This window comes from Odontomachus brunneus, unplaced genomic scaffold (genome assembly GCF_010583005.1).
Source record: "Odontomachus brunneus isolate Ranch 3 - 2012 unplaced genomic scaffold, Obru_v1 Obru_scaffold_100, whole genome shotgun sequence".
In the NCBI taxonomy this organism is placed as follows: Eukaryota; Metazoa; Arthropoda; class Insecta; order Hymenoptera; family Formicidae; genus Odontomachus; species Odontomachus brunneus.
In genome coordinates this window covers 173,171-194,971 of record NW_022639550.1, presented here as the reverse complement: position 1 = coordinate 194,971, position 21,801 = coordinate 173,171, and the positions used below count along the sequence as shown (strand labels likewise).

Here is a 21,801-nt window from a genome sequence, read left to right as displayed (position 1 = left end):
GGGGCGCGGGGGGGGGGGGGGGGGAAGGACGAGGAAGAAAAGTGCGGGCGCGGGGAGAAAAGGAACGGGACGACGAGGAAAGAGAGAAAGAGACGAGAGAAGAGCGAGCGAGCGAGCGAGAAAGAGAGAGATCGCGGTTCAGGAGTGCCAAATTTCGCGTGGCGATTCGCGGGCAACCGCGCGATTTTCGTAACTCACGCACGCACATATGCGACTTTTTTCTTTTCTCCCTCTCTCCCTTCTCGCCTTTTTTCGCGGCACCCGCGCAGCGCAACGCAGGAAGGTGAGGAGCGATTTCGTGCGCTCTGTCACTTTTTTCCTCCCGCCGACATCGAGTTATAAATAAAAGCGCGTAGTATAGTTCGAGCGAAACCTGGGCGCGGGCGGGGGCGTGAGCTGGCGCGGAGATATTTTTGGAATACTCTACGTTATGTGTGCACAGGCCGTGCGTTGTTGCAGGTACGAGAAGTTCGTACTCGCACGGGCTCTCTATCTCTTTCTTGCGCGCACACTCACCGTGTGGCATCGCCGTCGTTTTTTTTTTTCGCGATAATCCCGCGCGACACCGTCATGAACACGCGAATAAGCGCGTATTACAGGTGGCATTATTACGTGGCCGAGCACTGCTGCTGCCGTGCGCGCAGTTCGCAACCGTCTAAACCCGCGAAAAATCGATTACGTATTAATCGGCCGGAATATGATTTTGTCATCTCTCGTCGCGCTCCAAGCATTTTCCTCCGATCCGACAACGTGGAGAACGAAGCGCGCGCGTGCAAAATCATCTCGCGCACACATACACACACACACACACACACACACACACGGCCACACTGAAGGTCTCGCCAAGTCTCAAATTGACGGCGCCGAGACGATCCGCGTCAAGACACCCGCTGAACAGCTCGTATTGTCCAGACTTGTTTGTATTTCCTGCATATCGTGTTGCCATCGGTGTGCGTGGGCAATTTTTTCGCAGTCGACGGTAGTCGTGTTCCCGCGACGGACAGACCGCGCTGACGAGGTGCGCCAAATTATTTCGCAAAATCGAGCCTCTGTCGTGGAGCTCGGCGGCGATCGTGTCCCGGGTCGCTATTAGAAAAAGTTGGAACGGTAACTACTGTTGGCGCGGGGGACGGACGGACGGACGGACGGACGGTCGGTCGGTCGGTCGGTCGGTCGGTCGGTGGACAGTATGTCCAGGGGGCCCTTTCGTGCGAAAGCGATGTCGATGATATACGAGGGCAATTCCGTAATTGCGTATCGGTCGAATTCGCGGTCGGCGCGTGCGATCGTAAAACACGATCGCGCGATACGCTGCGCGATTCGGCGCGGCGCGGCCAGGCCGCGCGCGTGCGTGCGTTAAGTTGACGCAACAATTGCGGGTTACGGTCACGTTCGACGGGAATAATAATGCCCGAGATAAATACTTCGGTTGTGGGCCGCGGCGGCGGCGCGTCCGGACAATTAAAACAGCGCGCGCGCGCGAGAGAGAGAGAGAGAAAGAGAGAGAGAGGGAGCCGCGACGCGGCGCGGAAGAGTAATTGCCGTGATTTGGCGGTACCTTAATATAGCGGTTTAATACTCGCCGTATAGCACGCGTCGTAATGCGCGTTTCACCGGCGCGTAACGGCGGAATTATCTGCCCGTTCGTAGATGACCAAATTAACAGCAACATGCCGAACGACTCCTAATGATGCGCCGTCCTCCGACAGCGAGCACGCCATTCTGGCGGCGTTCGCACTTTGATCGTCCCGTCGCGAATCTCGCGCTTGGAGATTTCGCGCGAGACGACAGCGGGGGGAGACCACGGGCGGAAGTGGAATTTGAACATTTGAACGGACGGAATTGGAGAACGCGTGCCTAACTTATTCGCGACTAACCTTTAACCTTTCGTTCTCTGCGCGCGCTTATTTGCGCTCATTTCAGCGCGCGCGCGCGCGCGCACACACACACATACAACACACACATGTATGCGCTAGATCGTCACCGCGATAATTTGTATGATTATAATTAACGCCGTAACCCAGAAAAGGTCGGTAGAGATCGATAGGAACGCGAGATGGAAGTTAACGTGGCCCGATAGAAATCTATTACAAGCCCCGCGGATTTTATTTACGGGATAATACGATCAAGCGCGGCGAACGCGCGACGCGGAAAATCGTATCGCGTAATTCAACAATTAGCACGTCGGTTGCCTCGTTTCTCGCACGCCGATCGGACTAACGATCCGATATCGCGGCGGCTACTCTAGCAATGAGTCACTAGTGAAACCGATAAAAAGCAACTTTTCGCCGCTCGCGAGCGAACTGGGGAGAGCGCGTCAACTCTCGTCGATTGTGTCGCGCTCTCAGAGATCGCTCAGAGCTTCGTGATGGATTCCCTGGAATCGGGCTGGATTGGCCGGCGGTGATATCACGAAAAAGAAAAGTGACGAGCGCGAAATTATGCATCTGTGTGACCCATTTCGACGGAATATAGAAGATCGCGGGACATTATTTCGACGAATAACGCTAGGATAATGGATAACGAATTTTCGTTCTATTTTCGCGATCAAACTTATGTCACAGCGAGTTTGGGTAATGAAGATGGAACATCATAATCTTATTTCATTTTCCCGTATTATAAATCTCGTTCTCTCTCTCTCTCTCGTTCGCTATCTGTCTCTTCTCTCTCCCCCTCTCCCCTTCTCGGTAACGAATATCACCACCACATAATGCGATTGTACCTATCAAATTACCGCGAACTGCAACGCCAAAGTTTGCACCTGTCAAATCAGCGGCACATGTATGACGCGCGATATTAAGAAATTAAGAAAAATATATATCTCTCTCTCTCTCTTTCTCTCTCTCTTGCCTTCGCACGCGTCACTCTTACATTCTCGCGGCATGAATAATTCACGGCCGAGACGTGTCACACAATCCGCCGCGGGAACGTTAATCTGCCGGATAATACAATCGTATTTGGGGGGTAGTAACGAGCGTGAAGTAGAGGGAGAAGAAAAAGAAAAGTAGGAAAATCGAGATGAGAGACGCGAGCACACGTGAGAATCGCGACGGACGACAAGCGATCTCCCGCGCGTCTTTCGAATCGAACGAATTTCAATATGTATATACTCGCGCGTTGAATAATTTAACGACAATTTCGTATGCTCTCTTCCTCCCTCCCTCCTTCCTATCCCTCTTTCTCACGATCGAAGAGCCGCGCGTCAAATATTAAACCCGCCGTGGTCCCGCAGTGCCAGCTCGTTCGAGTTAGAGCGCGTCGACCGACGGAAAAAAAGATGATTTTCCCGCCGGTATCCGAGACAACTCCAAGCGCCGCGAGGAAGAGAGAGAGAGAGGAGGGAGGCGGGAGGAGACCGAGGTACATAATAGGATACGTGTCACCTGTCGCTTTCTTCGAGATGCGCTAAACGCCGTCGCGGGCGCGCCGCCTCTCTTACCTGGAGCTTCATCGAGGACGATTCGCGAAGGGTACCTGAAACTCTCGTACGTTATTCATGTATTCCAAACTTACGGAATACATGAATAACTACAACCGTGGTGCCATAACCGACGACGAGCGAGTGGAATGAGCGAAGGAAGCGTGAGAGAGAGAGAGAGAGAAAAGAGATAGAGAGAAAGAAAAAAGCGAGAGCAAGAAGAAGAAGAGGGAGGGCTCGATCTTATTGATAAGGTCGATTTACCGGCGCGACGCGATTTATCCGCGACACGTGGCCGCGCTTGCGTTCCCGCCGCGCTCGTTTTTCCGTAACGCTCTCTCTCTCTCTCTCGGCAATCCTCCCTCGGCAATCGGGACCATTCGTTTCCGCCCTGACCCGGCGATGTTATCCGCGACGAGGCCGCCCGTCGTCGCGCACCACCACGTGTTTTCGTTTACACGACTCTCGCTGCTTCTCTCTAATTGTCCTGCCGTCTCTCTTCCACCCCGAAAGGAACAACTCCTCCCTCTTCGCGCGCGTAAATAACGCAACGTGGGCGAAATTCCCAATTAGAGAAAATCCCACCCCCGTGCCTCCCTTCTCGTTGTCACGTTACTCGCGACAGGCGGATTTCTGCGTTCTGATGAGACGTCAATGCAATCTAATTAGAAGGTGACGTTTTCCTTTTTGACACTTGACAGCTTTCGCTTGTCTGTCGAGCAAGACGGAAAGAGAAAAAGAGGGAGGAATGTATTCTCCCCGCGGATATCATCTGAAATTATGACGTTGCGTGTAATTGTTGGGGATCGCGCAATTCGGCCCGCCGACGAGAAACGCAATTTTCTATCGTAATCTCACATTACTAACAGCCGGAGTGAATTATCGGCGCGCTATCGTTCGCCGCGAATCGCGTGCGCGTGTTTTCCTTACAATGAGTTCTACGTTACCTGAGTTTTCTCGCGGAGAAAAGGAAAGGGGAGGGTAGACAGAGAGAGAGAGAGAGAGAGAGAGCTTTATGCTCCTCGCGCATTCTTTACGAGGCAATCGCGCTCGATATTCCGTGTTGTCGCCGTCAGCCTTGTGCCATTGTTGCGCGTTTGCTTTTGTCTTGCCGGAGGAAATACCACGCGATCGCGTACGTCGCCAATTACATATCGATCGAATTCTCGAGAACCGACAATTTCGCTCGGCGCGCCGTACGCTAACTCAAATATGTCAGTCCGCAAAACGTTGACAGTCGAGTCGCCACTCGGCCCCGTTTCGTTTCCAGTCTCAGAGTTGCGTTAACACACGTTTGTCGCGCGTCGTCGCGCGACTTATCGCGAAAGGCGACTGATAACGGAGAGAAATCGTCTCGCCGGGGAGAAATTCGTGCTTTCGTCGTCCGAGTGATCGCGTGTTCATCAGCGGATTCGGGAGCGCTGCAGGTACCGCCGATCGTGTGTGCACATCGCAGATTACGACGTACAACATACATAATTACGACACACAAAATACAAACAGCAGATAACGCGCGGCAATATCGCCCGCGTCGCCTATCAGTCGAAAAAATAAAACGCCGGAGTAATTACATAAAATTCTTCGCGGCGCGAAGATAACGCGCAAAAGTTCCGACTTTGCGCGCTCCTCGCCCTTATCGTTCGCTATTCATTAAAGACCGCGCTAAGCAACATTGCTGTATCTTGCAGGGACGCAGAGGTTCTCATCTCGTCGCGACGCGATGATGGTGTATCGCGGTTCGAACACGCGCATAGAGAGACAAAGAAAGAAAGAGAGACTTATCGCAGATCCGGAATGAAACTACCTGTATAGAAAATTTCGTGGGATTTAATCGGGATCCAACTCGATTTCCCAAAATAATTATGGGTTTTGGATAGGACAGTTCCAGGCATGCGATTTCAAGCGGGATAAATCAAAGTTTTCCCAATATTTTCTCCAGTTTTTACTTTATGTAAAAATTGAATAAAACATGTTGACTTTCCAAATAATTTCATTATTCAACAAAGTATTCAAAGTGCTTTAAAAATTTTATTTTATTTTTTTATATTTTATTCTATTGAAGGTATAACAATAATTGTTATAAAAATAGGATTGACTGTTTGATATCCTGTTTGAAAAATATATCGACATTACCGAGAAAGATAACGACTGGAAAAAAGTTTCTGCAGCATTTCTGCTTTGATTTTAGACAGAGGATCCATGTCAAAGACAAAAACGGGATTCCCAGCTGGTATCTCCTAGTGCGATAACCAATTTTAAGGACAAATTTGGACGATCAGAAACTATGCCGTCTCTGGGAAAATCTTGGGAAATGTCTACACGGGTGATAATTAGTCCGCGCGCCGCAAAAACACATTTCGCTGCTCGGCGGCGAAAGTGCGAATTACTTAAACGTTACGACGATTAACAATGATGACGGGTTGTACGGCCGTCAAATTACACCGAGGCGGTGCGCGACGCCGCGGAAAAAAGCCCGGGCGGGAGAGCCTCTGCCTTGTGAAAATTACAGGCTTCGCGAGGCTTCACATTTGATCACACACGCACGTAGACGAGAAAGGCGTAAAATCGCGTTAAACGCGTCAGGTAATTACCCGCGACACTATGCTACGCGACGCGCCGGATTTTATTTTGTCGTCGCGAGTGCCCGCGCGAGTTCCTTGCGAGCAATTTTCAAAACCCCGACCAAAAACCTATCCAAGTTGGCACCGGCACCAGGGGGGAGCATGATCCTGCCAACGTGCTGGTAGTAGTAGTAGTAGTAGTGGTGGGATCGAAAGGAGGCGGAGAGCGAAGCCTGTCATCGCGGTAAAGGATTCGTCCTTGCTGCACTCGGCTCCCCGCCTACTTTCAACCTCGCAACCGCATCGACGACGAGGACGACGACGATGAGAACGACGACGACGACGACGACGACGACGACGACGACGACGACGACGACGACGACGGTGACGACGACGACGACGTCGACGTCGACGACGTCAGCTCACTATGCACACTCTTCCTTTCCTCTTTTTCTGCGTTTTTCTATCTTTTCTTTCTTTTCCCGTTTCTTCCCTTTCTTTTTTCTCGCGGCGACGCCAAAAAGTCGAACGTTTCGCGTCGCGCGATCGCGCTCTCCTTTTATTTTCCTTTTTTTCTTTTTAGCCGCGCGACCAAGTCGATGAGAGAGAGTACAGAGAAAGAGAGAGTGTGAGTGGGGAAGAGAGAGAGAGAGAGAGAGAGAAGTGTTGGAAAAACGGTGACGAATGCGACGCGGTCGCGCGCGAAGTTCCTAACCCATTGAGCCACCAACTATCTTCGTCGTTAATCTTCAAGTATTCCCAAGGAACTCCGTAATGAATTTGCTGGAAAACCGGGTAGGAAGACCGACGGTGTGTACGCGCGTATATACGTATATATCGGGAGCGTCAGATAGCCTTGACCTATTGGCGCCCCCAAGTCTGGTCCAAACTTCTTGCGGGTTTGGCTTCAATTCTCCGGAGACTCTTCTATACATCGAACACCCTCCGCCCGCCATCCTCGCCCCGTCGCCGTCGCCGCCACGTCCGGGCGCGCGCGTTATCACGCGGGGGCGCGCATTGATAAAAATTGATACGGCGCGCAGTGACAAAAATCGCGTCGGAACTCCTTGAGAGGTGTCAGGGATAAGAATTCTCGCGAGAAATCGAGTGCAAGATGATACGGACGTGGTGTGCAAATTACGCGCGCACGAGCCAGACGAGCAGAGGTCGCGTAAGTGATGAGATAGCCGCTGCGGTTTTGGGAGAAAATTTCGCGAAAAGTCGTGGCTCGATCGGTATTTGGTGTAATTTCATCGGAGGAGTCAGATTTTTGCAGTCCTTATTTCCGGCGCGTGGTGTATCGATTTTCTGTCCCCTTTCTCGTGCCCATCCTTGTCATTATATAATACTTTTTTGCGATTTTCTTCTTTTGCAGTCTTCATTTCCGGCGCGTTGCACCGATTTTCTCCCTTTTTCCCCCGTCGCCGCCTTTGTAATTATGAAATATTTTTTCTCGAAATTGCTGCTCGATAACGCTCGGGGGATGCACTCTTGTCCTCTTGGCGCATACCATCTCTCATCTTCTGTATTTCAATTATCCCCGCGCGTTCGTTTAGCTCCTCGTCGCGACGCGAGCTCGTAAAAGCGAGGATTCCGCGTTCTCGGGGAGTGAAGGAGCAACTAGGCGACGTAGCCGATGAAAAATGTGCGCCACATTGCGACGACACGTGGCGAGCTTGTTGCCGAGGAAGCGTGGCGACGCTTTCAACGAGACCGCAGGAAGAAAGTACAGTCGAGAACTCGCGCGCGCGCGCGCGCGCGCGTGAGGCAAGGACTGAAACTTGGTTCCAAGGATCACGACCTTCTCGTGCGCGGCGTTTTCGGGACAGACGGACTTTCGTGGAGAGCGCGTTCGCGATCGACACACCGATAAAGACGGAAAAGAATCGCGCTGTCGCGTCGCACAGGCTCGGCGGGCCCGCAACGTGTTATTGGCGTCACTTCCGCGGAAAGGAGCGCGGCGACCTCGGCAGATAACCCCTTCAGTTGCGGAATGTTCCGTAACGACGCGTGAAATGATCCCGCTCGCGGAATGACACCGCGCGTATGCACCGGATAAATTTTTGTCGCACTTGGAACTAAAAAGGCTTAAAGTGAACCGTACACGGAAAAAAAAATTTTGTTGAATTAACCAAATATCTGGTCGAATATGAACGATCCAGAAATAATTCCGATTGAAGTAACCCGAATTCTGTTTAAGTCAGCCAAAAATCTTGTTAACTTAAACAGAATTCGGGTTACTTCAATCGGAATTTCTGGATCGTTTATATTCGACCAGATATCTGGTTAATTCAACCAAACTTTTTTTTCCGTGTAAAAATTGACTATTCATCGATTATTACAAGAATATTCGACTATGAGTGGCCAATTTTTACGGCTTATGACTTGCTCCACATATTATAGATCAAATACTTGTTCGGGACCTACGATTTGGTTTAGGGTATCATCAATTTCTATTAGTCGAGTAAACACATGTTACTGAGAAAGCAAAACACGTGGCAATTAAATTTTTTGTTTGCGCAATCACCAGACGTTTGGTTAATCCCGCTTTAGCCAAATTTTGCTCCGGTGTACCAAGTGTATTGCACGTTTTCGACAACAAGATCCTTTCTTCAGTGTGGTGGTCGCCGGAGACGAAGACGTTTTCTAGTAGCCGGCACTCGTTACAGCACTCGGCACTCTTGCACGGATCATGTTAAAATATCCGCAGGTGTACGGGGATTCGTTAATGATTTAGCAATTATTATCCATTCATTTTCGTTTCCTCTCAATCGTCGTACACCTTAATAATTGACAACACCAGCGCGAGAGTGCCGAAAAGTGGAGCGGAGTGCTGACCACTGGACTGGTTTCCCGTCGGCAAAGTGGCCGAGGGAATTATCGCGGTGAGCGCGGGCGATTTATCGACTCGCGACACCGTCTGACTATTTTCAGCGAGATCGCCGACGTGATCTAATGACAGAAAGAGGACGGACGCGTCATCGCACGTTACGTCCACGAAAGCAACGGCGTTCCTCCTCCGCTCTCGCCGGCGCACCGCCGGCCATCGCGATCGAATCCCGATCCCGGTCCCGCGGCGAGAAATTGAAATAATCCGCGACGTCCGGCGCGGAATGCGCGCGAGAGGAGAAGACGGAAAGAAACAGGCTCGCACAGCTGTTAACTTTGTTATCGTCCTCGCGCGCGGGAAACGCGCGCCCCCGCTATCTCGCGGAAGTGCCGCGCGCAGCGCCGGTAAATGTCGGGCTGAAACGTCGGGGTCTCTGCAGATTCTATCCATTGATTACATTCCGCAATTTAAGGATTGCGAACGCGAACGGACTCGACGGCGGCGGAGGCGGAGGCGGCGGCGCGACGAATGCAAATGCAGTCGCGTTCCTCGACGAAACGTGATAAAATTTGCAAGCGTCGCCCTTTCGCCAGAACTTTGCAATTAAATACTAATCAGCGCGGCTCGAATCTAATTTCGGCCGCGAAGGATCGAGAAAGACGCGCGGCCGGCCGAACAGTCGTCCGGGATAATCGCTCACCGGCGTAATCGAAACCGTTTGACCCCCACCTTCTTCCCACACCCGCCCCCTAATGAAAAGTCTGCAGCGGTCGATGAATCTTCTCGTCCTTCGTTCGTTCCTTTTTTCCTGCCTTCACTGTCGAGTATCAACCTGTCAGTTTGTTGTGTTGTTTCCGACGTCACAACACTGACTTCCGCGTGAAAACCCTCTCAATACGTTCGCCACCCACGTCACGTGCGTATGTCAACATTTTTCTTTGTATACAGATATAAACGAGTCTGTTTTATATATTTACTTGAAAATAAATGTAACGTGGTTCGTGCAGATAAACGGTTAATTTGAGTAACATATTAGTTCTTTATTAGTGGACAATTTTCTTTTTTCTATGTAAGAACAGTCGCCACTGTAAACCGATTCTTTCAGCGAGATTTATTGTGACTGCAGTGCTGTACTTTCAACTAAAGCATCAGTTATAAATATAGCATTTCGGTGAAGGACACGCCGATTGTACTTTAGAGAGAAGAAAACGGCGACGGAAAGACTCTCCCGGTCTTCGCGATGCGTCGCGCGCGCGACGATCGGGTTGGTCTTTACGTCCGACAGACGTTCGCTAAATATCTATCGATACTTCCGATCGACCACCGGCAATTAAGTTTAGCCAGGGACTAATTTTCAATAGTCGGCGTCGCCGTCTCGTCGTCGCCGCCGCGAGCGTTCCCCGTCGACGGCGATAAAGCGAGTCGCGCGCGCGTTGCGCTTTAATTATCGCACTGTCAGATTCGATCCCGCCGCCCTACACGGAAATTGTATTAAGCCGCTTCATCGAGACGTCATAATGCCGCGCTAATCGAGTTAAATGCGTCTTTAACATCGGCCGATCGCGACGCCGTTTGCGGTCATTGGAAAAACTGGCGCGATTAATCCGACGAATTGGCGACGCATCCGAAGTCGCCCGCGGGTCGAAAGTACGACTCGGGTGAAATTAACGCTTGTAAGTTGAGCTTCCCTCGAGTCGTGCGCTCGATGGCTCGCGGTGATTCGACGTCTGGAAATTAAGGACTCAAAGGGCCGGCAATTGAATTTTCGCAAGAGGGGATCGCGCCGTGTCTTTGCGCTCCACCCTCTCCGCGGATCCCGAAGTGAAAAGCGCCCATTGTCTCGACGACGAGAAACGGAGAAACCTATCGATACACTGAGATCCCGGCAAGCTGATCCGCCGCTGCGATTATGCCGCGATAGAAGAGGAAAAAGAAACGGGGGAGGAAAGGAAAGGAGGAGAAAGAGACAAAAAGGAGAAGGAAAGCTCGTCGTCGACGAGATTCCGCAAATTATACTGTTTAAGGAACGAGGGCGCGACCGGACCTTGCGCAACGAATACAAATGCAAGAACCAGCCGGCGCGTCCCTTCGGCGCGCGTGACGAAATTCGCCAAGGAGCTCTCGAAGCCGAGCTCTCTTCTTCTCCCTTTCTCTCTCTCTCTCTCTCTCTCTCTCCTCTCTGTCTATCTATCTTCTTCTTCTATCAGTTTTGCCCCCACACGCGCGAGGGTGGCTGAAGGAGCGCGCAAGGGAGGGAAGCCGCGGGGGATTTTACTGACACACAGGAGAGCCGCCGCCGTCGTCTCGCTTTGGCGACAGCGTGATAATATTTCTGAACTTGGGGGCCTCCTTTCGGCGCGCTCTCGTCTCTCGTAGTGGAAGGGACGAAATTTGTCGGCCGCGAGAGAGACCGAAAACCGGCCGACGTCCGAAACTGGTTTCGTAAGTGCCGCTTCGGCAATAAAGAGAGAGAAGGAGAGAAGAGGAGGAAAAAAAAAGAGAAAGAGGAACACGCAACGCGACCGCATTTACATGTTACGTAAAATTTCGTTGGACCCGACGACGCAACGCAACGCGACGATCTTCCTCGCGTTCGGGCCGACCCGCGTCTAGGACTCGAGAGTCCGCAGGATGCACGGTTGCTGATCCTGTTTCGATCACGGGGATATTCAGGCGCGACTCGAGGTCAACGGTCTCACATGCACGCGCTCGCGAGCTTATGAATATACACACGCATAAATAGACGGCTTAATTAAAATGCCGATGACGCGGTGACATAAGACGTGGTGACATAATCGATGGTGATGGCCGTTTATTCGGCGAAAGTCGTCCGGATAAGAGACGACGGGAGGACGCAGGGACAGAAAGAAGGCTGATTATCGTTCACTTGTTCATTTATGCGATTCAATATCCGCACAACTGTCAACTCTCAAGAATGAGAGTTGAGTTGAGGCCGAGACGCTCAGAAGAATAAACTTGTATCTCTCTCTCTCTCTCTCTCTCTCGTGGCTCTTTTCGAGAGCGCGCCAAAAGCACTGTCGATATGCCGCTTTATAAACACGACGAGCACATCATTTTCCGTCGCCTCTCCCTGCCCGCCGTACGTTCGCGAAGCAGCAGCGCGAGAAAAAACAGGGGAGAACCCTAGTGACACCGATGGTTCCGTCCAATTAAATCGCCGAAAGAATGCACCCGTGCGAATTGTCGCTAATTTCAGAACACCCCATATAGCCGTGACACTCGCTGTCGCGCTGCGTATTATCGAAATTCGCCTGTTCTTTTTTCGTATCGCGCGGCGCCAGAGGATGGCGATGTAAAACGTCCGATTTATCATGCGTTCGATGGCTTGTTTTAATGTATCATACCCCGACGGAAACGCTGCAAATACTGGCGGACTAAAAAAAAAAGAAGGCGGAGCTTTTACTCCAATTTTCAAGGATGATAGATCGTATCCCGTATTTCAAAATTGGAGCGGAACGAACGTACGGTCTTTCTCTCTCTCTCCCTCTCGTCCTCTTTCTCTCTCTCTCTCTCTCTCTCTCTGTCTCTCTTTAGTGCACTTCGTTCGCTCGTATACGCGTTGGTCGGTTATCGCGTTCTTTTTCTTTATTCCCGTCGTTTTATTTCTCATCGTCCGTGCGCGCCGACCGTTATTTCTGTCTTCGCGACTGACTCATCGACGTCTCGGAAAGAAATGACCCTTGCTCGCGATACCGTCGACTTTGCATGCTTATCAGTCCTCCACTCTGGAGTGTACAGCTCGCGTGGCATTGGCAGCGCGCGGCGGGACGGACTGCAACGGCTATCGGAAAAGAATGTATTCCGCGGAGTGGTGAGCCGCTGTCTCAAGTTCGTCGCGAAACCTTCCTATCGCGGAACGTTTCGCAAGCCCGATTTCGCAACACGCGGAATCAGCAGAAGTGGACTAACTGCGCCACGAGACGAACAGATGCGAATTTGACGGTCCGTTGTCGTCTTTCCTTCGTCAACGCGCCGCTGATGTGTCCCGAGAAACAGAGAGAATCCGCGAGACATCGCGAACACTTCGTTGCAGAACGTGTCTCGAAGCTGGTTGCGAGAGGAAAACACCAATTCTCCTTCGGCCACGTACTTAATCCTGGATATCTCTGTTGCTTTGGTCTCTAAATATTCGTATTTAAAGGCCAAGCTTGCGTGCCAAAACGTCCTTATTGAGGCAAAGTCTATTTAAAATCCATTGTGTAACATGCAGCATAGATCTTCAGTGAAATTGTCCTCGAGAAAGAAATGAGCTTTCCCAGAAAAAGAACGTTTTGGAACTTGCATAGAGAAAAAAATGACTGAATTAAAGTTAAAGTTATTTTTAGTCCTCATCATATTTTGTGGTTGTTCTACACACAAAAATGGTAGTAGTAACATGCGTGAAAGATTATCACCGATATAACAGTAGAATTTAATAAAAAAAAAAAGATTTTCTTATGGTGATTATTTCGTGATTGTAGTTATACAAATGACAAACATATTTTTTCCTCGGTTGGACAGTAAGAATGGTCCCGTATCAAGTGCGTATCCGGACATAGGAACGGTTGGCTCACTCAAAGAGCCGAGATACATTGCTCCAACTCGCCGTTCCCATAGAGCTTTTCCAGAAGCGTCGAGGGACGGGGGAAATCGATCATCTAAAATTGTTTCGCGTCGTAAGAAAATTGCAAAAGGAGCAAAAGGGGCGACAGCGATCGCACGCTAAAGAGCAACGGTAACCCACGCGACGACACCAGATCCTCGCAATTTTCTGCTTTTCCTCGTGAACTGCGCTCGCACGACTTCCTCCACTTAACGCCACTCTCGGGGCCGCCATCTGTAAGGTCTGGCGGCGTGGATCTACTACCTGCTCTCTTTTTCCCGCGGCCATTCATATCGCGATATCGAGATATCGCAAAAGAAACGACACGAACAATTTCGCTTTTGCTGGGCCCCGGGTGGAGCAAGAGAAAGAGAGAGAGAGAGAGAGAGAGAGAGAGAGAGAGAGAGAGAAGAAGAGGGATTCTCTTCTCGCGCGCGATGCGCTGCAAAGTTTCACGGCTCACCTGATCCAAGCCGCCATTTGTATCCGCGCGTATATTGCGAGAACATGTGGCTCATAAAACCGTATCGCGTCCAGCCGTTCCCGCTCGAAGATATTTCCGTGCACGCGCCGTGGACGCGGATAAAAACAAATATGAATGGCGGGTGCGATAGCCGTGTATATGCGCGACCGCATCGTTTAAAAGGTTAATGTCGATACTGACGAACGTAAATAAACGCTTTTAACGCGACGACAACGTCGACGACGCCGGCAAGGATGACACTCTGATCGTTCGGACGAATTAAAGAAAAATAGCCGGGACAAGACGAGAGAAACGGACGGCGACGATCATGTTCGCACGCGACCATGTTCGCCACTTTCCTTTCGCGCGTTTTCTCTGTAAAGCAAGACGCTCGATGAAGAGCCGAACGAGCGATCTCCCCGAGTCCAGAACAAAGCCGAGTGACCTCCCACTCTCGCCCTGAGAAGAGTCGGACGCCGATAAGAAGCGATATCCACGCTCACACGACGATAACATCGCCCTTCGGCGCCCTACTATCATCGCGACTAATCATTTTCGCGGCGACCGGGATCTTATCGAGGAATGCAACGCGAGCACGGTGTGCATGCGCGCACACACGGCGTGTGTGAAGCGTGTGCACCGCGACACGACAGATAGGGCCCCGCGCGCGGCTCGAAGGCCGGTGCTGTGCAAGAAGCGGCCAAGGCCGCCGCTTCTTTCAGCGAGAGTGGGCTCTACCGCGGCTTCTAGTGTCCGGCAAATAACACTCGCCGCTTAGTTTTAGCGTGCGCGAGTACATGCGTGTGTGTGTGTGTGTGTGTGTGTATGTGTGATATATACCGGGTTTACCGCTCGTTGGCCATCGTATTGATGCAAGAGCTAGGCGTGTTTAGACAATATCTACACGGTGAAAAAAGAAAAATGTATCTCTGTTCAGGCGTCATATCGATAAAAAGCGACCGAACTCTGGTCTCCGATTTCTACAACATCGATAAAATAACCAATCGCGTAAAACGCCGCGCGCGCAAGCCTTCATTATTACATCATTTGTTTTCATTTTTCTATTTTTTTTCTCCTGCTGCGGTCCGAAAATAGCCGCGGTCGTGTTCCGGTGGCTTCGGCATCCCGCTGGATCCGACTGGCCGATCGCAATCGCATAATCGAGCGGCTCACGCGGAAAGAGGAACGGCGGAAGGAGCTGTTGTGAGATGCAGCCGTGGCGGCTAAACTGGTTTCTTTGAGAGAGGGACACCTAATGGTCTGTCGTGGTTTATCGAAGTTCAATTTATTAGTCATTCGGGTGGCTGCAGCGGCAAGTGCTCGCGCGCTGCCGGGGACACCCTTCGCGATAGGATCCAATGATGCTCGCAGCCGAGGCTCTCGGGGGCTTTAGCTCAGGCTGTGCACACGTTGCACGCAACGTTGCACGACATTTCAGTTGATTCGCACACATTTGCTCTCTCTCTCTCTCTCTCTCTCAATATCATATCGTTCGAAGCCGTTCGTTCGACTTGAGCTCTTCTAACTCCCGTTCGGTATTTCAAACAAAACTCCTCGCCAAAGAATCGAGTCAGTCTAGCTTACTCAATTCTCAGTTTGACTCGGCCTGACCCTACGCAGAACAAGAAAAATCAAACCGTAAGAATTGGTTACAACGAGACAGTATCGCAGATGAAAGCATCTATGAGAAAACATCGCTCGCGGAGTCTTCGACTCCGGGTCCTTTACTGTCTTCGGGATCTTCGCGCGATAGCTTGGACTGTCGCGCCGTATTCGCGATCTTGGTGATCGCACGTGTGCGCTCCTTCGTCAAAGCGATCCTCCGTTGACTCGAAGGTTCTTTACACGCAAGCAAACACACGCAGCTACGCGCGCTTTCGAGCGAGTTATGCGACTTGCTCGAGAGAGCGGAAGAACAGAGCGGGAATATCGAGACTTACATTTTGTAATGGTGCTGCATGTGGTGGCCGACTAGGTGCATATCGGTGGCATGCTGCTGCATCTGCTGATGCTGCTGATGTTGCTGCTGCTGCTGCTGTTGCTGCTGCTGCTGCTGCTGCTGCTGCTGCGGTTGGTGCATACTCTGGTGGTGGTGGGTCTGCGGGGGGTCCAAGCTGGAGGCACCCAGCAGGGTAGCGCTCTCCCTGAACAGCGTTGCTACCTGCATCTCGGCGGCTGGCGTCGCGTTCTCGCCTACGGAAGTCGGCCGGCGTCACCGTGACGTCACCAGCTATCTCCGTCCTGGCCGCGAGAGAGGCACTACTTTGGCGCTAGCGCTTGTTGTTGTACTTCTTGTTCTTCGTCCTCTCCCCCGTCGTCACCGCCGCCGCCGCCGATAATAGGGACGGCCTTGGGCAGGGCGACGACTCTGGCTCCGGGTGATCCGCCGAGCGTGGATACCGATCCTCCGAGGACAAAAGCCCCTCGCGCGTCTCCGTTACGCGCGTTCCACGGTTTAGTTACGGCCGAGGATCGATACGACGACGACGACGACGACGACGACGACAACGACGACGACGACGACGACGGCGGCGGCGGCGGCGGTGGCAGGATCCTTCGAGGAGACGATGTTATCACCGGGGTTTCCGTAGTGTGCGATAAATCCGTGAATCGCAAACGGTCACACGGAAACGTGACGTTGCTCGAGTAACTCAGCGAGCAGTCACTGATGAAGTGTGTCCTTCGCCGTCGGTCGGGAGCGTGGACAATCACGAAGCGCGCTATTGAGCGACGATCGCGCTCAGGGAACGACCATCGGCGTGTTTTCTTTCGTGTGTCGCGCGTACACGGGTCGCCTCGAGATCGTCGCTGCAAAAGACTCTCTGATGGACCTCCCACGAGCTCTCTCTCAGACAGCGGGACGACAAGTGCCGTCGGCTTGTCGCGTTCTCTTGCGCCGCGGCTCACCGACGGCAAACCGACTCGAGACTCGCCGTCGGCAAACCGGCTCGTCGCGAACCTCGCGAGCACCGACGTCGAGGAGCAACACCTGGCTAACGATCGCGCCACCAACGTAGCGGGCGGCACGCTCTCTTTCTCGCTCTCTCGTCGATGCTACCGTCGCGGCGACGGGACCGACGCAGCGAGTCGGTCGCCGTCGACGACGCGGCAATCCGCCCGCGGAAAAAGACTTCGCTTGTCTACTTCGTCCACCTCCTCCGCCTTCTCCTCCGCCTCCTCCTCGACGAAGCCGAGGACTCGACTCAGTCGAGACCTCGCGATGTCGTCATCGTTGCCCTCACCCTAAGGACCGTCATTGACGTTACGAGCATCCTCTCTCGATGGAACTGTTCGGTTGGTGTGCCGCCTCCGCGCCGACAGGCCGGAAGCCGCTGCTCGCTCCTCGTCGTCGTCTCCTCGTCGGCCGTCGCCGCGAAAGTCTCTCTTCTCTTCTCTTCGCCGGAGTCCACTCGCTTGCTTGGCTCTCTCACACACTCTCTCGTACACACTCTCACCGGGAGGCGCGGACGCGCTCTCGCGCGCGCAACACGCGAGAGCCGCACACGGGATCACTGGCCGTGGCTATCTCGCTTTGGGAACTTTCTTTTTTTTTAAGGAGTTTCTTTCGCCCCCGCGTCTTCTCTCAGACTGTCTCTCTCTCTCTCTCTCTCTCTCTCTCTCTCTCTCTCTCTCTCTCTCCCCCTCCCTCCTCTATCTATCTATTTGTCTATCTATTTATTTAACTATCTATATCTCCTTCCTCGCGCTACCTCGCAAACTCCTCGTCACTACTATATTGTTGCGCTTATATTATCGTCCTTTCGCCCACGACACAGTGTCGCCTCGAATTCGCGCACTCCGCGTCGCGAGTCATGTTCTCGCCGCCGCGCGCACCTTTTGAATTACGCGCACCACCCGCCGTCCCGCCGCACCGTCGCCGGTGCGGTACAGTGCGGTGCGGTGCGGTGCGGTGCGGTGAGACGCGATGCAGTACGGTGTGGTGCGGTGCGGTGCGGTGTGATGTGCACCCACGCCCCGTTAAAAGCACCCGGCGGCGTGTGAGGGTGGCAGGCGCGTTATCGTTCGCGCTTTTCGCGGCGTGTGCGTGCCGGTCGCGCCGCGCGAGCACGTCGGACGTCACGCGACGCTCTCACTGCGCGTCTCGCCCGTCCTGTGTTCGACCGGCTGGTTGGTTGGTTGGCTGGTTGGCTGGCTGCTGCTGCTGCCGCCGCCGCCGCCGCCGCCGTCGCTTTGATAACGCCGTGACGTTACCTCGCGAATGTTACGTGTTTCGTGCGTATTACTCACGGTGTTGCGCGATCCTTCTACATCGAGGACGTGAGTGTCCGACAAACGAAAACACGCGTGCACTGCGCGCGCCGTGTGCTACTCGCGGATGATTCGACGTTTTTTTTGTGTTTCGCCTTCTCGCTTTCTCTCGCTTCTTGCGAATTCTTTCCTCGCCGTGCTGTGCTCGGTCCTCTCTCTCTCTCTCTCTTTCTCTTTGCCTGTGTATGTCCGTCTTTGTCGATCTCTCCTGCCCTCGCCTCCACGGCGCGAACTCGCCCTCTCTCTCTCTTTCTCGGTCGTGTAAACACGCGCGCGCACACACACACCGTGGGATCTGCAACCGCGGCAGCAAGAGTCGGCACCGCACTGCTCGGCCGTATCGCTCGCTCGGCCGCTCGAACCGCGCTGCTCGTACGTTTCCGCCGCTGTTCGGCTACTTTCGACCACGCTCGGGTTCGAAGCCTCACGACGACGGCGGCGGCAGCAGCATCGGCGCTGGCGGCGGCGACGGCGGCGGCTGTGGCTGGTCCGGCTTCGTCGGTCTCTGTCTAGTTCGCGTTCTCCACGTAGCCATCTTCGTCCTACTCACGTTCTTTGTCTCTCTCATTCTATTGCTCTGTGTTTCTCTTTCTCTCACACACACACACACACACACACAACGTCCGGCTGACTCGCTCCCTCGACCCTCACACTCCTTTCCTTTTCCTTTCCTTCTCGCTCTTCCTCGATAAACGTACTTCTCTATTTCTTCCTCCTTCTCTCTCCTCCACGCACCCGCGCACTTTCACTCTTCCTCTTTCTCTCTCCCTCTGTCGCTCATTTTCTTTCCTTTTCCGTCACGATCGTTTCGTCCTGCTCTTTCTCTCCTCACCCTTTCGTCTCTCACCCCTCGTCAGTCACGCTCACCCGCCTCCCACACCCACCACCCTCGCTCGCTCCCTTTCTTCCCGTCTTTCTCTCGCTTTTGTCGCGCTTCTTCTTTCTCCGACGATCTCTCTCTCTCTCTCTCTCTCTCTCTCTCTCTCTCTCTCTCTCTCTCTCTGTTTCTTCACCTTTCTCGCTCACTCGCTCGCTCTTTCTTTCCATCCTTCGTCCGTGTACTCTCTACTTTGGCTGTCCTTGTCCAGCCTGCCGCGTCCAAGGATGTCTAACGAAGCTCGACAGAGCTAATCGATCGCCCGCAATCGATGGTAAATCGAGGCACGCGCCCCGACGATCGATTGAGATAGATCGATCCCGATACCGCTCGCGATCGTTACCCCACCGACCGACCAACCGACCGACCGACCGACCGACCGACCAACCAACCAACCAACCGGCCGGCCAGCCAGCCGACCTGCGGCTGTGGCCACGTCGGCGATAAGGCACACCGCGGAGACGTATAACGGTTGCGCTCTCCTCCGCGTAGCGGCCACGAGTACCGGCCACGGCCGAATTTACAACGGGGGCGTACGTCCTTTTCCACCTATGGTGACCCGAGGACATTATGCAAATTAGCGCAACGGCGAGATTGTATTTGCGGGCATGTCGCAATGGTGAATTCTTGAAGATGTGACAAGGAGACTCGCCGTTCATATTTACGTAGGTACGATCTTTTTTTAGATTCGATGAGCGCGCGCGAGTAAGCCTCTTGAGCATCCCCGTCTTCTTCTTCGTCTGCGTCTTCGTCGTCGTCGTCGTCGTCGTCATCGTAGTCGGGTAAAGACGCCGTCGATACGTTTTGCATTAGGTTCCGTAATCTACTGACGGCGTCGACAGTAGCGTGGCCATAAATACGGCTTACCATGCCCTCCGAAATGTACGCGCGTTACCAACGTTGTCTGCGCCGCTGCGTGATGTTGCGAGAGCCTTCAGTTACACGTTCGACCCGCTTATGTGTGCAATACGTAAAGTTACGCATGGTTATCGGCGGGCGGAAAGTTCACGGGAGGTATGCATCGCCAGTGGTGTTTAATGTAAAGAAGCTCGTAAATATTGTAGCGGCGCTTCGTCGCGTTTGAATTCAGACGTTGCATTCTTAACCGCAGTTACTGAAAATACCCCGCGGGGTCAATGTATTCCAAGGCCGCGAGATCACATCGACGATGTCGCGAGTGTCAGTACTCAAAGTCATCCGGAAATCACGATCGCCCGTTTCGTGTGTCGCTGCGAGACCTATTTCGTAACGAAACGCAGTGTGCAACGTGTTTCCTCGCATTCAGCCATGGTCTCGTCGAGATTCGCAAATTTCAAACTCGTGTCCATTCGATCGTCGTCTTTAATTATCGCATTTACATACGCAATCGGGTTAAAGGGCCGAGCGAAACGTCGCCGTCGTTATCATCACGCCCGTGAGAAGAAAGAGTTAAATAATGAGAAGGGAGAAAAGACGAAAAAGGAGCGCGGAAACTGCAACTGGGACAAACCGGACAAACGAATAGCATCGATATAGACTACGATACAGGACGGAGACGGTTCTAAATAGAACCTGCATTTTTCCCCGTCCTAGCCGCGATATAATCCCGGCAGCATCGATAAACAATTAATACCCCGCGTCGTCGTCGTCGCCGTCCTCGTCGTAGTCGTCGCGGCCGGCGCGGGCCGCATCGACGGCGTCGCGACGCTGCGCGGCGACGTCCGCTCGTCGTGGATCTCGCGCGCGATCGATTTCGGACGCGCGCTTCTAAATTATTATTCCCCCGAAAGTTGATTTCCGATTCCGTTCCGCGGGACACGCCGCCGGTACCTCGTGTAACCAAAATAAACCGTGTGTCCGCGGTACATACGTGCCCGCTCCGCGAATGAAAAAGAGAGGAAAAAGCAAGAAAGGCCACGGGGACCAATATCGCGGGCGGTCCAGAGAACGGTCGATCGATCTCTCTCTTCCGCTCGCTCGCGCTCTGCTTCTCTCTCTCTCCCTTCCTTCCTCTCGCTCGCTCGCTCGCGGGCGCCGCTCTTTCCCGCGCCTCGCTCTTATTATTAATCGATTCAAATTATCGATCGCAGTCATCGCCGTGTCGCTTCGACCTGGAACGGCCCGACTTCCACCGCGCCGTCCGTCCGGCAGGCAGGCAGTCCGCCTATATTCCGCCGCCTGGATGCACGGCCGCCGCCATAGTGTGCTCGACGTGGCGCGCGCGCGCGTGTGCGTGAGCATGTACCTATCCGCGTACATACGCGACGAACGCGGGATCGCGCACCTGTGTGTGCGTGTGCACGCGCGTACCGCGCGATGTGTACAATCCGCGAGCGACCACGAGCGCGCGCGAGGGTGTGTTGCGATGGTGAGAGCGAGTGAGCGAACGAACACGAGCCAGAGATGAGCGGGAGAGAGGAAAAGAGAGGTGGGCACGCGTGTATATGTGTGAGCCTGCGCGAGAAGGTGTGGGTGCATGCGGTGACCCTGCCGCTGGATGGGTGGGTGGAAGATCAGGGACGTACCGAGGGGCGACGCGAACGAGGCGCGCATCCCGCGAATCCGCAACGCGAACCCGCGCCGTGCTCTTTTTACGTGCGGCGCGGCGCGACGCGAGATATTTTTGATATACGACATCTTGCGATTCGCCCTTCGTAAACAAACGTAGCAATAGGTCCGTTCTTCGCAGTTGCGCTTTTTACTGCACACGCCGTTTCGCACTCTTCTCTCTTTGCCTCTCTCACTCTCTCTCTCTTTCTCTCTCTCTCTCTCTCTCTCTCTCTCTCTCTCTCTCTCTCTCT

General features: G+C 53.1%; 2 protein-coding genes across 8 annotated transcripts in view; one reads left to right on the top strand and one right to left on the bottom strand.

Annotated features, from left to right (window-relative positions):
- LOC116848781 overlaps positions 1 to 18,522 on the bottom strand; it is a 156,516-nt gene extending 137,994 nt beyond the window's left edge. Inside the window, exon 1 of the mRNA XM_032825252.1 lies at positions 15,816 to 18,522. Coding sequence (XP_032681143.1) covers positions 15,816 to 16,042 — 227 coding nt within the window. The 5' untranslated portion in view covers positions 16,043 to 18,522. The remainder of the gene's footprint in view (positions 1 to 15,815) is intronic.
- The window catches only part of LOC116848778, a 172,969-nt gene that overhangs the window by 129,360 nt on the left and 21,808 nt on the right, over positions 1 to 21,801 (top strand). The window contains exon 1 of one of the 7 annotated variants that reach the window (XM_032825242.1): positions 19,964 to 20,035. The exons of the other annotated variants lie outside the window; for them this stretch is intronic. Within the exon in view, the coding sequence (XP_032681133.1) occupies positions 19,979 to 20,035 (57 nt within the window). The 5' untranslated portion in view covers positions 19,964 to 19,978. Of the gene's footprint in view, positions 1 to 19,963; positions 20,036 to 21,801 lie in introns of those variants that run through there. 7 annotated transcript variants of the gene reach the window in all.